Raw genomic sequence first — 15,190 nt, forward strand, 5'->3', positions numbered from 1 at the left:
CATTACACGTGATCACACATCTGGTTGTGGGTTATAATGTCAACTGTGTTATTTTGCCCGCTGTTTTATGTGAGTGTTTTACGTGTTCCTCCCTAAAAATGACAAGCTCTTGGAGTGTGGGGCCCTGGCCGTGTCTGTCTTCTATGTGGGGCCTGGTGCTGTGTGAGTGCCGGAACCCAGCCAGTGCTCAGCAGATGCTTTTGGAAGATCTGGGCTAAACAGGGCACAGTCAGGCTGTCTCCTCCAGGAGCTGACCTGTTAAAATGTAGAATAATCTGGACCTAGAGACATTCTGTAATTTCTTTTTTTTGAGACAGAGTCTTGCTTTGTCACCCAGGCTGGAGTGCAATGGCGTGATCTCGGTTTGCTGTAACCTCTGCCTCCCAGTTTGAGAGATTCTCGTGCCTCGGCCTCCTGACTAGCTGGGACCATAGGCGCCTGCCATCACACCCGGCTAATTTTTGTATTTTTGGTAGAGACGGGGTTTCACCATGTTGGCCAGGCTGGTCTTGAACTCCTGGCCTCAAGTGATCCACCCGCCTCAGCCTCCCAAAGTGCTGGGATTACAGGTGTGAGCCACCACGCTGGGCCTGTAGTTCTTTTCTCACAAGAAACCGTGGTAAATGTGCATACCCAGCACTTTGTATTCAGGTGCCATTTGTGTTCTTTGGAATTGTCTTATGTTCTTGGAAGGTGCTTAAATTGCCTTTTTATTGATGAGAAAGCAGTGTGCAGCTGTAGGTCTTGCCCTTTTTAAAAGCATAGGAAGAGTTTGAGGTAGCAGCCGTAACTTAGAACGTGGTCCCTGTGAGTGTTCAGGCCACGTGGCAGCCTCGCGCTTTCGGCTTCATGAAGTTTCCTGCTTGCCGCCTGTGCTTTGGGTGTCACTCAAGATCCATTTCCAAGAAACCATCTCATTTCAAAACCCCATCCCTGCATTTGCTTTATTTTGTTTTGTTAAAGCAACAACAAACAAAACAAAAAACAACAAAACAAAAATCCCACCAAAAAACTTTTTCAGGGGATTAAATCATTTGGATTGGACAGAATCATTGATATTTGGATCCTTCTTCAGCCAGAGGAAGAACGGAGGAAACGTGAGTACCCGCCTGGCCTTGGTGCATTGGAAGGACGCACCCAAGTGACAGGGACGAGAACGAAGCAGGCCCGGTCTGAGTCAGGGACCCGTTTCCCTCCAGAGAAGGGCGAGCTAGTGTTGCTGTCTTCCCATGACGAGGGGGGTGCCTCGGGCCTCCTGTTTTCATAGGTACTGACAGATTTTTCTAGATCCTCCTCACAGGAGCCTCAGTCTCTTTCCAACGCTGGTCCCATAGACTGTCTTCCCCTGCATCTTTCTGTCTGCCTGGGCCACTTTATATGTTGATACTTCCACGTGGGCCCCAAGTGATAGCGTCGAGCATTTCTATAGCACTTTTCTTTTCCTGTTGACTGCGCTATTTCAAATCCCTGTGAAGTAGGTGAGGATCTTGAGCCTAGGGCTTTGCTCCTCAGTCGGAGACGGAGAGGCTACCGCACTGCACTGACTTGCCCAGGGACACACAGTGAGTTAGTGATGCAGTCAGGCCTGGAATCCGGGTCTCCCCACTTTAAGACCATCCGCTCTTGCGCGGCTGCTTAGGAACATGCAGCACCTGCCACCATCTGTTAGTGGAGCTTGTGTCACCTTAATTTGTGTGTATATTCTTCTTAGAAAACCTCGTCATTAAAGACAAATTTATCAGAAGATGGGTGCACAAAGAAGGCTTTAGTGGCTTCAAGAGGTATGTGACCGCTGCCGAGGACAAGGAGCTTGAAGCCAAGATCGCAGTTGTTGAAAAGTATAACATCAGGATTCCAGAGCTGGTGCAAAGGATAGAAAAATGCCATATAGAAGATTTGGACTTTGCAGGTAAGGGAAGCAGTTGGTTTTTACCTTCCCCCTAAGAGGAGGAACAGATGGTCTTCTGCTGTTCTTTTTTTTTTTTTTTTTATGAGACAGAGTATTGCTCTGTTGCCCAGGCTGGAGTGCAGTGGCGTGATCTTGGCTCACTGCAATGCCCACCTCCTGGGTTCAAGCAATTATCCTGCCTCAGCCTCATGAGTAGCTGGGACTACAGGCCCCACCACCATGCCTGGCTAGTTTGTGTATTTTTTGTAGAGATGGAGTCTCACCATGTTGGCCAGGCTGGTCTCGAACTCCCAACCTCAGGTAATCCACCCGCCTCGACCTCCCAAAGTGCTAGAATTACAGGCGTGAGCCACCGCGCCCGGCCTCTTCTGCTGTTTCTTCCCTGTGTGAAATATCTGAGCAAGGAAGGCTTTATTGCTTAAGGGAAAGGGGAGCAGGGTCCTGGTTCTTCCTCAGGGGCTCTTTATTCTTTCTACTTTCAAGCCCGTACAATGGGATTTTCTAGTCCCAGCTCTGCCACGTGTAATGTCAGGCAAGCCGTGCAGCCCTCTTCTGGGCTCTGTCCCTTCATGTGTTAGATCCAGAGGGTGGGTAGAGCCACTCTGTCTTCTGGGATGTGATTCCGAGAGGCACTAACTCTCCTGCAACTAATTTTCGACTTTTCCCCTCGTCTTTTTCTTTTTTCTGTTCCCGACAGTTGTTTCCTCTTTCCCCCTTTTCCTACAAAACCGCACTGAGGCAAGAAATGTTCGAGTTCAGAGTCAAGTGGGAAGCATGTATGTTTTTGTCATCTTGTTTTTTTCCCTTTGAAGTGCCATCTAACGTGTGCTGTGTTTTTATCCTAGAGTACATTCTGGGCACTGTGCACAAAGCCAAAGGCCTGGAGTTTGACACTGTGCATGTTTTGGATGATTTTGTGAAAGTGCCTTGTGCCCGGCATAACCTGCCCCAGCTTCCCCACTTCAGAGTTGGTAAGAGGTGGCCGGGTAGTGTCAGGTGCTATTGTAGTGAGTGATGACTGGAATGCTTCCTTTGCACTGCCTTGTTGTTTGTTGGATGGTGTGGCCTCCTGGTAGGGCACTTCTGGAAAAACTAAACCACAAAACACCTCCTAGTCCTAAACTTTTGATTCTTATACTGTGGTTTTTTAAAAAACAAAACTTCCCCAAGGTGCACCCCTCTGGGGGCTGCGTGTGGGATGATGTTTGTGGCGGCCCTGTGAGCCCTGCACTGCCCTCAGCTCCAGGTTTTTCACCATCAGACTTTGAGTCTCCAGCCTCATGAAAGCTTTAAAATATAGTTTACTTGCTTACCATGGCATTTTTTTTCCTTTCATTAATTCCTCTTCATTTTATTAAAGAGAGAAGAAAATCACAAAAGGAGAAATAGTAAGCATTCTTTATCATTTGTCTGTTGTTGTTTTTTTGGTACAGACAGGGTCTCACTATGTTGCTCAGGCTGGTCTCAAAGTCCTAGGCTCAAGCGATCCTCCCACCTCAGCCTCCCAAAGTGTTGGGATTGCAGGCGTCAGCCACCACAGACATTTGTCTGCTTTCTTGTTGTTGTTGTTATTATTATTATTATTATTTTGAGATGGAGTCTCACTCTGTCACCCAGGCTGGAGTGCAGTGGCACGATCTCGGCTCACTGCAATCTCCACCTCCTGGGTTCAAGTGATTCTTCTGCCTCAGAGTAGCTGGGACTACAGGCGCGTGCCACCACGCCCGGCTAATTTTTGTATTTTTAGTAGAGACGGGGTTTCGCCATGTTGGCCAGGCTGGTCTTGAACTCCTGACTTCAGGTGATCTACCTGCCTTGGCCTCCCAAAGTGCTGGGATTATAGGTGTTAGCCACCATGCCTGGCCTTGTCTGCTTTGAAATAAATTTGTACTCAAGGCTGCTTTGTAATAAATTTGTACTCTAAGCATCAGTGCTATTGCTTTGGTTTTAAATCTTAGAATAAAACCGTTTGAAATTTCTGTACAAACAAACAAAGCTGTCTGTTAACTGTGGACTGGAAATTTGGGGCCTAGCACACATTGGCATGCTGAAAATGGAAACCACAGCATTTGTGACCATTGGCAAACATAGAACATGGTTTGGAGTGGAGAGAGGAAGGGAGGCAGCCATGGAGAAGTTTACTATAGTACCACCTTTTCCCTGCTTCTGGTTTACATGTTTACAAATGTAATTTTTTTGGGGGACATGTAATTTACATGCCACACAACTCACCCATCCAAAGTGTACAATTCAGCAGCTTTTTGCACGCCCTCGGGTCTGCTGCTCTTTGTTGAGTTCCTGCCATTGTGTAGTGAATCAAGATGGGAGATGAGAGGTGCAGTTGAGCAGCACAGACACACAGCACACAGCACACCTGTGTGTCTTCCTTGTTGTCCTGTGACAGTGTCAGGCTTTTCCAGATGGGACTCTGGCAGTCCAGAGACAGTATAAGGAAATGGAAAGAGACGAGCGGACTCGGTCCTGCTCCCAGGCCCTTGATTAGCCATGGCCTTGTTTGTAGGAGTGACTTAACCTGTCTAAGCCTCGGTTTCCCTGTCTGTCTCACGGGCTTGTTGTGGGAACTGGCATAATGACTGTAAACAGCCATCTGTCACATCGCGGGTGTCAAATAACCAATTAACACATTCCCAGGATTTACGTAGCAGGACTAAATAAAACCCAGTATTTTGTGCCACTAGTCTGCTAGGATTTGGTTTGTTTTTGGAATTGGCATTTGTAGGAAAATTTTGTATTTACAGCCAACAAATGTTGAGTGGTTTTCTACGGGGAATGGGTGGGGGCTAGTAAACATTTAGATGAGACATAAGGTTTTGTAAGCTTTTCTAAGGCTTTTTAGTTGATTTTTTTCCCCTTTACTTTGTTTAGAGTCATTTTCTGAGGATGAATGGAATTTACTGTATGTTGCAGTAACTCGAGCCAAGAAGCGTCTCATCATGACCAAATCATTGGAAAACATTTTGACTTTGGCTGGGGTAAGCAGAATGGGCAGCATGAGCTAACTTGATGCCATTGAATGTTATTTAGTCTGCATGAGGGGCTGACCTGGAGCCTTCAGAGGCCTTCGGATCAAGATCCTGGGTTGGAAGAGAAACGCTGCTTGAACGTGCAAAGGCCGATGACCAGTATAAGAAGTGTTCTAACCAAGGAAACAAAAATGTGGTTCTTTTCTAAGTCATTTCCTAATTCAGTTTAAAAAGCTCTGTTTAAGATACCAGCAGTGGGCCAGGCACGGTGGCTCACGCCTGTAATCCCAGCACTTTGGGAGGCTGAGGTGGGAGGATCACTTGAGGTCAGGGGTTTGAGACCAGCCTGGCCAACATGGTGAAAACCCATCTCTACTAAAAATACATAAATTAGCCAGGTGTGGTGGCGTGCACCTGTAATTCCAGCTACTCGGGAGGCTGAGGCAGGAGAAATCACTTGAACCTGGGAGGCGGAGGTTGCAGTTAGCCAAGATGGCACCACTGCATTCCAGCCTGGGCGACAGAGCGAGACTCCGTCTCAAAAAAAAAAAAAAAAAAGATACCAGCAGTGGTCATGTATTTCTTAATTTCTCCTTTACTCAATTAGTTCTTTTTTTTGGTTTGAGACAGGATCTCACTGTGTCACCCAGGCTGGAGTGCAGTGGCACAGTCATCACTCAATGTAACCTGGAACTCCTGGGCTGAAGCGATTATCTTACCTCAGCCTCCTGAGTAACTGGGACTACAGGTGCATGCCACCACACCTGGCTAGTTTTTAATTTTTTTCTAGAGACGGGGTCTTGCTATATTGCCCAGGCTGGTCTCGAACCCCTGGCTAAAGTGATCCTCCTGCCTCAGCCTCCCAAAGTGCTGGAGTTACAGGTGTGAGCCACCTTGCTTTGCCCCTATTCTCAATGTTCATAGGGAAAAATGCCAGGAAGGTTTTGTGCACCCAGCCTTCCTCCCTCTCACTCTTTAGTCCCTTTTGAAATGGCATTTGAAAAGTAGACTTTCCAGAAGAACACAACCTTGCCGGGGAGAGTAAGTGTTCAGGCACCTGGCTGGCCTTTGTCACAGACGTGGAAAAATGAGCTGGTCAGCAGTCACTCTTTACCCTTCCCACGGACCATCTTCTCACACTCTACTTATTTTTATCTCTTTTTCTGCCTAAACAGCTGGAGTGTAAACCATTTAGTCTTTTCAACTCTGTCAGACACTAGAACAGAAATTTGAGCTAATAGTTACTACTTAGTCCATCTTTCCCTGAACCCAAACTTAAAGTGTAAAACTTAAGTGTAAACCTAAAACTTAGTGTAAAAGTTAATATAAATACTCTTTCTTGCTTAGCTGTCTCCAGAACAAAGATTGTGTGTAGCTGGATGGTTTATTCTCAGTGCCGTATTGCCTACTCTCGTGGGGTGAGCCGCACCATATTGCCCTGTGTGCTCTGGGTTGAACCACAGGGTGCAGGCAGGGTGGGCGGTCACCACTTTCGAGTGAATGATATTCACCTCTCAGAGGTGTTAAGTGCAGTAGAACCCTGATGCTCGTAATGGAATGTTTATCGAGGGCCTAACACTTGCCAAGCACCTTTCTGGGTACTGGGGCATAACAGTGGGCAGGGAAATTCCTGCCCTCATAGAGCCCATTCAGGCGAGGAGATGGACAAGTAAGTGAACGAATAGGATTTCTCTTCACATTTTTGAGGAAGATAATATCAAAACTTAAAAGAGAGAAGCTTTGCAAATAAATATTCTACATGACTCATCACAGGGCAAAAGCTTCTTGCATAAAACTGATTAGCTTGCATGTTTATCACATTTTTCATGTCTCCTTTGTCATTTTTCCTCCAGGCCTCTCTTAGGTAGGCTGACTTGGCCATAAGAATGTTTCCAGAATTTGAAATCTGATGCATTTTTCCCAAAACAACTTTTCATCTGGGCTTCACCGAGTGCAACAGCGTCAGAGCTTAGAACTGAAGCCCTTTTTCTTTGGTTGCATCTTTAGCCACTAAAGCACATGGATCGTCTGTAGACTTTTTCTGTAAAGGGCCAGGTAGTAAAGATTTCAGCCTCTGCAAGTCACATGATCTCTGTTGCAGCTACCCAGCCCCGCTGCTGTAGTGCAAGAGCCCCTGTTGACAGTACGTTAGCGAACAAGTGTGGCTGTGTTCCAGTGAAACTGATTCACAAAAACGGCCATTGTCTGGACGTGGCCCACGTGTAGTTTGCTGACCTCTGTTTTAAAGAAAAGTGTGACTTTAAAAAATCTCTAAACCAGTACCCCCAGGAGTTAAGCAGAATAAATCATTATGTACAAATAGTCTCTACCTATACAAACATTTTTGTATAAACTTTGGTTTATAAGTACTTTTTTAGACCCTCCAGTATGGTTTTCTCATGGAAGTCGTGTTACAGAAGTGGTTAGGCCTGTAACAAAACCACATTGTCAATTGGTAGAACCGTGTGGGATATTACAGAGCAGTGATATCATCTCACAACATGGACTACACAGGACTTTTCGTTTTTGCTTATGAAAATTTTGAGACATTAAAAAGTAAAAGCAACACACTGAACACTCATACACAAATCATACCTATATGTATACATCTCCAAAAAATATGTACTTTTTTTTCCCGTAACTACCATGCCATTTTCGTATTTTATAAATGTTATAATATGTGGCCTCTACTACCCGATCCATAATTACACTTTTATGATTGTCTCAGAAATGCTTTTTTACAGTTGATTTGTTCAAGTCAGAGTCCAAACCAACATTTGGTTGCTTGTCTCTTAAGTTAACTAGAGAGCTGTACGGGACTCCCTCCCTGCTTTTCCCATGCTCTTGTCTCATTGCATAAACTGGGTCATTTGTCCTACGGAGCGTCCCCATTCTTGGTTTGCTTCCCGGTGTGGTTGTGTAACATGTTCTGCCATCATTACCTGTCCTGGCTTTCCAGTAACTGAAAGTTAGCCGCAGAGGCTTAATTAGATTCAAGCCTGAGTCTTGGCAGGCGTGCCCCGTGGGAGGCCGGAGAGGGCTTCGTGCTTTGCCTCGTCACATAAGGAGGCTCACAGCCTCCTTATGAGCAGGTTAGTTTTTCCCTGTTAGTGATGCTGATTGCTCATCTTTCAAAGAGGCACAGCTAGGAAATGTGTATTTTTGAAAAGAAAGAAAAAAAACCAGTGGTTCATACTGATAATCCCAATCCCAGTTTTTAAACTTTATTTGTTTCAAAGAGACAGGGTCTCACTCTGTTGCCCAGGCTTTAGTGCAGTGGCACGATCATGGCTCACTGCAGCCTCAACCTCCTGGCCTTAGGTGCAGTCCTCCCACCTCAGCCTCCCAAGTAGCTGGGAACACAGGGCGTGCACCATCACACCTGGCTGATTTTTTTTTTTTTTTTTTTTTGTAGAGACAGGGTCTCACTATGTTGCCCAGGCTGGTCTTGAACTCCTGGGCTTAAGTGATCCTCCCACCTCAGCCTCCCAAAGTTCTGGGATTATAGGTGTGACACCAGGCAAATTTCAACATTTTGTTGTTAAATATAACACAAATATATAAAACAGCATATGGCAGTTTAAAATGATGATGTTGCGAGCATCCACCAGATTAGAAGATGGGATCTGCCAGCCGTCATGGAGCTGTCCTGGTGGCCCCTGGCCATCGTAGCACCCTCCCTCCTTTCTGAGGGTAACTGCCATCTCAACAGATATGCATTACCTTGCTTTGTTGCACAACTGCACCTTTTTTTTTTTCTTTTTAACCAGGTATGCACCGCCATCAGTAAGTGCTGAAAAATGATACTGTTTACACATGTTCTCTTCATTCTCCTGGGTTTCAAAAGCTGCACTGTATCTGCATTGTCAGAGGCTTTAGCCCTTCACATGTTCAGCCCTCATAAATTTTGTTCCATAATCTAATTCACATTTAACATGAAAGGAATTTTACTTCTTTTCTCACACTTGAATATTTTCTCATACACTGAAATCTTGGTTCCTAACAGTATTTATTACTTATTGATACTATTCTATGTATTTAAAAATAATATTCAAAATAATGCCAGTATTAATGGAATACTGACTGGACTTGAAGATTTCCTAACAGCTCCATTTCTCCATGAATGATGTATTTATTAGTCAAAATATCATGTTCTGAAGTCACTTAAAGTAAGTCCTTTTTGCTTTTGTGGTTTTATTACCAACTTAATTTGCAGTTAGACATGTAGTTTATTCATAATACCTACAGGGATTGCTTTGCTTCTTTTTGATTTAATTATCTTTTTTGATGTGTAAGGCCTGTTAATGTTTTCAAAGTCAAAACCTTGCGCCTGGGCACAGTGGCTCACCCCTGTAATCCTAGCACTTTGCGGGGCTGAGGCAGACAGATCACTTGAAGTCAGGAGTTAGAGATCAGCCTGGCCAACATGGGGAAACCCTGTCTCTACCAAAAAATACAGAAAAATTAGCTAGTCGTGGTGGTGCATACCTGTAGCCCCAGCTACTTAGGAGGCTGAGGTGGGAGAATCGCTTGAACCCAGGAGGCGGAGATTGCAGTGAGCTGAGATTGTGCCACTGCACTCCAGCCTAGGTGACAGAGTGAGACCCTGTCTCAAAAAAAAAGGTCAAAACTTTGTGATAAGAGAAGTCTCATTACCTCCCTGTTCACTTCAGACTGTTCTCTGCCTCCACCATTGGTAGTTATTTTAAACAATTAGCGATTAATCCTTCAGTATTTCTTTATGCAAGTATTAGCAGATTCGTAGGTATTTTCGTATTCTCCTTTTCCACAGAAGGTAGCATTTCAGATACACTGTTGTGTACTTTGCTTTATCACTTAGAAGCCATGGGAATCACTCTTTTATTTATTTTTTACTCTTTTATTTTTTGGCCTTTTATTCTTTTACTTGTTGTCCTACCCAAATCAGGAAATCCCTCTTTATCAGCTCACAGAGCTCTCTCGCCCCTTGGTCAGCTGCATAGTGTTCTGTGTTGATGCACTGTGATTCATGCCATCCTCACTCATGGACATGGTCACTTCCAGCCTTTTGCTTTCATTAATAATGCTGCATTGCACAATCTTATGCACAGGTCATTTCTGTTTTTGTCAGTGCATCTTCAGCATGCATTTCTAGAAGTGGAATTGCTGGGTAAAGATAAATGCAAGTGTGACTTTTCTGTTGTTTTGTTTTGTTTTGTTTTGTTTTTGAGACAAGGCCTGGCTCTGTCACCCAGGCTGGAATATGGTGGCACAATCTTGGCTCACTGCAACCTCCACCTCCCAGGCTCAAGCCATCCTCCCACCTCAGCCTCCCGAGCAGCTGGGACTACAGGTGTGTGCCACGACACCTGGCTAATTCTGTATTTTTTGTAGAGACGGGGTTTCGCCCCGTCTGGGCATGAGTTGCCCAGGCTGGTCTCAAACTCATGAGCTGAAGTGATCACCCTGCCTCGGCCTCCCAAAGTGCTAGGATTACAGGCATGAGCCACTGCACCTGGCCAAGTGTGACTTTTCTAGATGTTGCCAATTTTTTCATGGAGATTGTTATCACTTTAGAGTCCCACCAGTTGTATGCATAAGAGTGAAATAGGCCCGGCGCAGTAGCTCACACCTGTAATCCCAGTACTTTGGGAGGCCTAGGAGGGCGGATCACTTGATATCAGGAGTTCAAGACCAGCCTGGCCAACATGGTGAAACCCTGTCTCTACTAAAAATACAAAAATTAGCTGGGCGTAGTGGTGTATGCCTGTAATCCCAGCTACTCAGGAGGCTGAGGCAGGAGAATCATTTGAATCCGGGAGGCAGAGGTTGCAGTAGGCTGAAATCATGCCACTGCACTCCAGTGTGGGCAACAAAGTGAGACTCTGTCTCAAAACAAACAAACAAAAAAGTGAAGTAGACTTTTTAAAGCTAATTGGAAGGTTGTCATTTGGTTGCTGCATGCATTTTGTTTTCCCCATAGAAGAAAATAATACAGAATCTAGATAAATACTTCCCCATTACTGAGACTGGGCTGGGCTGTCTGCCCTCAGGGGTCCTGCGAGGAAGTCCCAGAAAAACTGCCTATTTGTGGGAACAGATTTTTAAAGGCTGTAAGACCTTGTGAGAGGGGGAGGCACTCTGCTTTTTTAAAAAAAAAAAAAAACCAGAGTCTCGCTCTGTCGCCCAGGCTGGAGGGCAGTGGTGTGATCTTGGCTCACTGCAACCTCTGCCTCCCGGGTTCAAGCTGTTCTCCTGTCTCAGCCTCCCAAGTAGCTGGTAGTACAGGTGTATACCACCATACCTGGCTAATTTTTTTTTTTGTTTTTTTTTTTGTTGTTGTTGTTAAAGACAAGGTTTCACCGTGTTGGCCAGGCTGGTCTCGAACTCCTGACTTGAAGTGATCCACCCGCCTCGGCCTCCCAAAGTGTTGGGATTATAGGCGTGAGCCACCATGTCCAGTCTTTTATGTTGTTGATCACAGCCTGTGAATAAGTTTGGGGATACCCTGTTTCGGAAGTGTCGAGTCCAGTCTCTGCCCAGGAGGGAAGGCCATGGGGATAATGAAGATCCCGAGTTGGGCCATAGTTCAGGGGCTAGGAAAGCGGTTAAAAATAGTGGAGCCACGGACGGGGGTGTTTTGGAGATAAAAAGCGAGCCATTGCTTCCTGTGCTGCCTAGAACGATAAGCCCCTTTATCTCCCAAGAGCAGGGCAACCTTCTTTTTCTTTGACCCCTCCCCCTTAGAAAATATAGTTAATAGAATCACCAGAAGCCGTTTTGTTCATTTGTTTCTTTAAGTTTTGGGAAAGTGAAGGAAATTATTACATTGTTGGGGTGTTAAGTGACATGAAGTTACGTTTCAAAGACAGCTTTTTTTTTTTTTTTTTTTTTTGAGATGGAGTCTCCCTCTGTAGCCCAGGCTGGAGTGCAGTGGTGCCATCTTGCTCGGCTCACCGCAGCCTCTGCCTCCTGGGCTCAAGCGATTCTCAGGCCTCAGCCTCAGAGTAACTGGGATTACAGGCGTGAGCTACCATGCCTGGCTAATTTTTGTATTTTTAGTAGAGATGGGGTTTCACCCATATTGACCAGGCTGGTCTCGAACTCCTGACCTCAAGTGATCCGTTTGCCTTGGCCTCCCAAATTGCTGAGATTACAGGCTTGAGCCACTATGTCCAGCCAAAGACAGCTTCTTGGTCTCACAGAATCTTAGATTATTTTTGTTTATTTGTTTAGATACAGGGTCTTGCTCTGTTGCCCAGGCTGGAGTGCAGTGGCACGATCTCAGCTCACTGCAACCTCAGCCTCCCGAGTAGCTGAGATTACAGGTGTGCACCACTATGCCTAGCTAATTTTTGTATTTTTGGTAGAGACAGGGTTTTGCCATGTTGCCCAGGCTGGTCTCGAACTCCTGGGCTCAAGTGATCCTCCCACTTCAGTCTCCCAAAGTGCTGGAACTACAGGTGTGACCCTCACCCCTTAAATTTATATAAATAAAAACAGTTAATCTAGTGGGTTATGAGAGGCTTAAAAAGAGTTAAATGGCATAAAATCTAAAGAAATCAGAGAACACTGCATGTTAGGTTAAATCATGTGTTGTGAAACTTTTCTTCCATATGTGTGTTTCTTACATATGTGCGTATGTGTGTATAGCATTATAATGGTAACTGCGTCAAAAACGGTTTGAGAGCCTAGCCCTGGAGAAACTTCTGGAATGGACAGGGCAGTCAGGTACAAGGATGTTCATTGCTGCATTGTTGGAAATAGTTTGGAAACAACTGAGTAACCACAGCAAGGGAATGGGTAAATAAAATACAAGAGAGTGCTGTGACTGAGTCCTCTACAGCATTTTAGAAAAACTAGGTGAGTAGGAAGCCAGAAATGTAACATTCATGTAAATTAGACATCTATAAAAGGAGACCTGTGTCCTTGGACACATGTGTAAACGAGAAGCTATTTCACCGTGGGTTGGAGGGACCTCGCCAGGTTCATGGTCTTGGCTGTCTCTGGGGAAGGAAATTGAGATGACAGTCCAAGGGACTTCAGCAAAATCTGTGACTTCAGATAGGATTTCACCTCGTCAGCTGTTAGTACTTGTTGGCCATAACTGGAGTGTTTGCATGGTGGTTTTCTGTTCTTTTTCATAGCTGGTAGGCAGGCCCTCTAAGAGAAAAGACCAAATAAATCAAAATGTAGGACACAGATTGTAGAATAATTAGATCAATAACTGGTCATAATCCAGAAAATACGAAACCATCCTTTCCTGGGCAGCAGATGTGTGCAGTCCTGCTAGCATATCAGTCTGTGATGTGGAGCCCCACGGGGCAGCAGAGAAGCTGACAGTGCCCTGTCCTTATGGTGTTTCCAGCCTGGGAGGTCACTAATGCTTCCTCTGGGTGCTCCCTGTGTGCCAGGCATGAGTGCTTTGCATGCATTGAAGGGTTTCTTCTCCTCAGCAGCCACCTGAAGCAGGCACCGTGCCATCTGCATTTATGGATAAAGACACAGGCTTAGCGAGGCTGTCATTTGCTCACTAGCACAGCCAGCAGCACGGTACGGTGGAAATATGCAGGGATGTTTGGGGCAAGTTTTCTTCATGTCGTCTGTGTTGCCTACCTGGCTTATAATGTGAATACACAAATAATTTTCTGAAGATTAAGCTGGGGATACCTTAGCATAAAATAAAATCCAGTAATATTCTGGAAATGTCATTACAGGCAATAGTTTTGCATGTTTATCCGTTAAATATATATATATTTAAAAAGCAATTGGACTGTCAGTTGGACTGTCGATAGCTTTGGAGGCAGGGAAAAGTTAGAGAAACTAAGGGAGAACGGGGCAGGCAGCATTTTTCTCTCTGGGACTTAAAGTGCATCTAAAGGGTTCTCACAGAGCCGCAGCTGTCAGTGTTTCCAGTAGACCCTAACGGAGGTATCGCCATGACTCTCTTTCTCGCTCTTTCCTTCTCAGGAGTACTTCTTGCAAGCAGAGCTGACAAGCAATGTCTTAAAAACAGGCGTGGTGCGCTGCTGCGTGGGACAGTGCAACAATGCCATCCCTGTTGACACCGTCCTCACCATGAAGAAGCTGCCCATCACCTATGTACGTCTGCTGTCTGTGGAACTTAATTCAGCCATTTGCATTTTTTGCTTGTGAGCTCTGTGCTTATCTGGGTTGTAGGTGAGGAGAGAAGAGAGAGCTGTGTGATCCTTGATTAGGGGCTTTTCATATGAGGCACAAGAGGTGTGTGGTCTGCCCCGGGGTCAGAGGTCAGGGCACGTGATGCTGCCTGGCTATGCTGAAGCCGCAGGTCTGGGAGGCAGGGTTGTGACACACGCTTAGAGGGAGAGCTGTTCCCTGGGGTCCCAGCGCAGCTTTTCTTGGTTCTTTATCTTGACTGGATGAATGGCTGTTTCTGAGCTCAGGGAATTTGGGGGCATTGAGGCCACCTAGTTGGTGGTGCTGTGGGAGGTGTTACTCTGAGGATGTGCACCCCTCTGAAAACATCAGAATCCAAATGCGTTGTCCCTGGGCAGCTGTGATGATAACTCCACGCTTTTTGCTGGAAAATCCATGTTCTTTGGTTGTTCCCCTTAGCTCTCTCTCTTGTCCATCACCACAGAGCAACAGGAAGGAAAACAAGGGGGGCTACCTCTGCCACTCCTGCGCGGAGCAGCGCATCGGGCCCCTGGCGTTCCTGACGGCCTCCCCGGAGCAGGTGCGCGCCATGGAGCGCACTGTGGAGAACATCGTGCTGCCCCGGCACGAGGCCCTGCTCTTCCTCGTCTTCTGAGGATAAGGCGCACGTTCTCCGCAGCGCAGAGCAGCTTGCCGAGGACCCCGCGTGAAGAAAGCCAGCAGTGGGGGCTCCTGCTCCCTGAGACTCTGGGTTCACCCACAGCACTTTCTGAGGAAGAGGACACCAGCCCAAGCTGGACCTGCCATTTCTCCACTCCCTACAGACAGCCAGTCTCCACTTGCCTCCCGTCCGGACGTATCTGGTCGGGGAAGTGGGGGATGTTCTTTTGATAAAAAAAAAAAAAAACATTTTATGTATTTAAACTTTTATTACAAGATTTCAATTAAACAGGCACCATAGCACTGGCATACCGCTGTGTGATGTCTGCGTCAGCACTGTCATTTTGAACCTTCTCTTTTTCCAGCTTACTCTTTCCTACAGCACTGTCACTGTTCACATGACACAGGAAGCAGAGTATGAGACGTGATGTCTTGGGTGGGAATGGAGGCATCAAAAATGAGTCTTTGGCCGGGAGCAGTGGCTCACACCTGTAACCCCAGCACTGAGTCCAGCCAAGGC

General features: G+C 46.0%; 1 protein-coding gene across 10 annotated transcripts in view; it reads left to right on the forward strand.

Annotated features, from left to right (window-relative positions):
* Positions 1-14,979, forward strand: part of FBH1 (F-box DNA helicase 1) — a 47,572-nt gene extending 32,593 nt beyond the window's left edge. For 5 of the 10 annotated variants that reach the window (XM_054521879.2, XM_063727471.1, XM_054521882.2 and 2 more), the window contains 7 exons: positions 1,022-1,097; positions 1,712-1,909; positions 2,159-2,209; positions 2,755-2,880; positions 4,796-4,902; positions 13,843-13,974; positions 14,495-14,979. In XM_054521879.2, the coding sequence (XP_054377854.1) occupies positions 1,022-1,097; positions 1,712-1,909; positions 2,159-2,209; positions 2,755-2,880; positions 4,796-4,902; positions 13,843-13,974; positions 14,495-14,665 (861 nt within the window). In that variant the 3' untranslated portion in view covers positions 14,666-14,979. The remainder of the gene's footprint in view (positions 1-1,021; positions 1,098-1,711; positions 1,910-2,158; positions 2,210-2,754; positions 2,881-4,795; positions 4,903-13,842; positions 13,975-14,494) is intronic. The other 5 variants (XM_063727473.1, XM_054521881.2, XM_063727472.1 and 2 more) reach the window with 1 other exon arrangement.
* The last annotated feature ends 211 nt before the right edge of the window (positions 14,980-15,190 follow it).

The sequence above is a fragment of the Pongo abelii genome, chromosome 8, assembly GCF_028885655.2.
Source record: "Pongo abelii isolate AG06213 chromosome 8, NHGRI_mPonAbe1-v2.0_pri, whole genome shotgun sequence".
Taxonomy (NCBI): Eukaryota; Metazoa; Chordata; class Mammalia; order Primates; family Hominidae; genus Pongo; species Pongo abelii.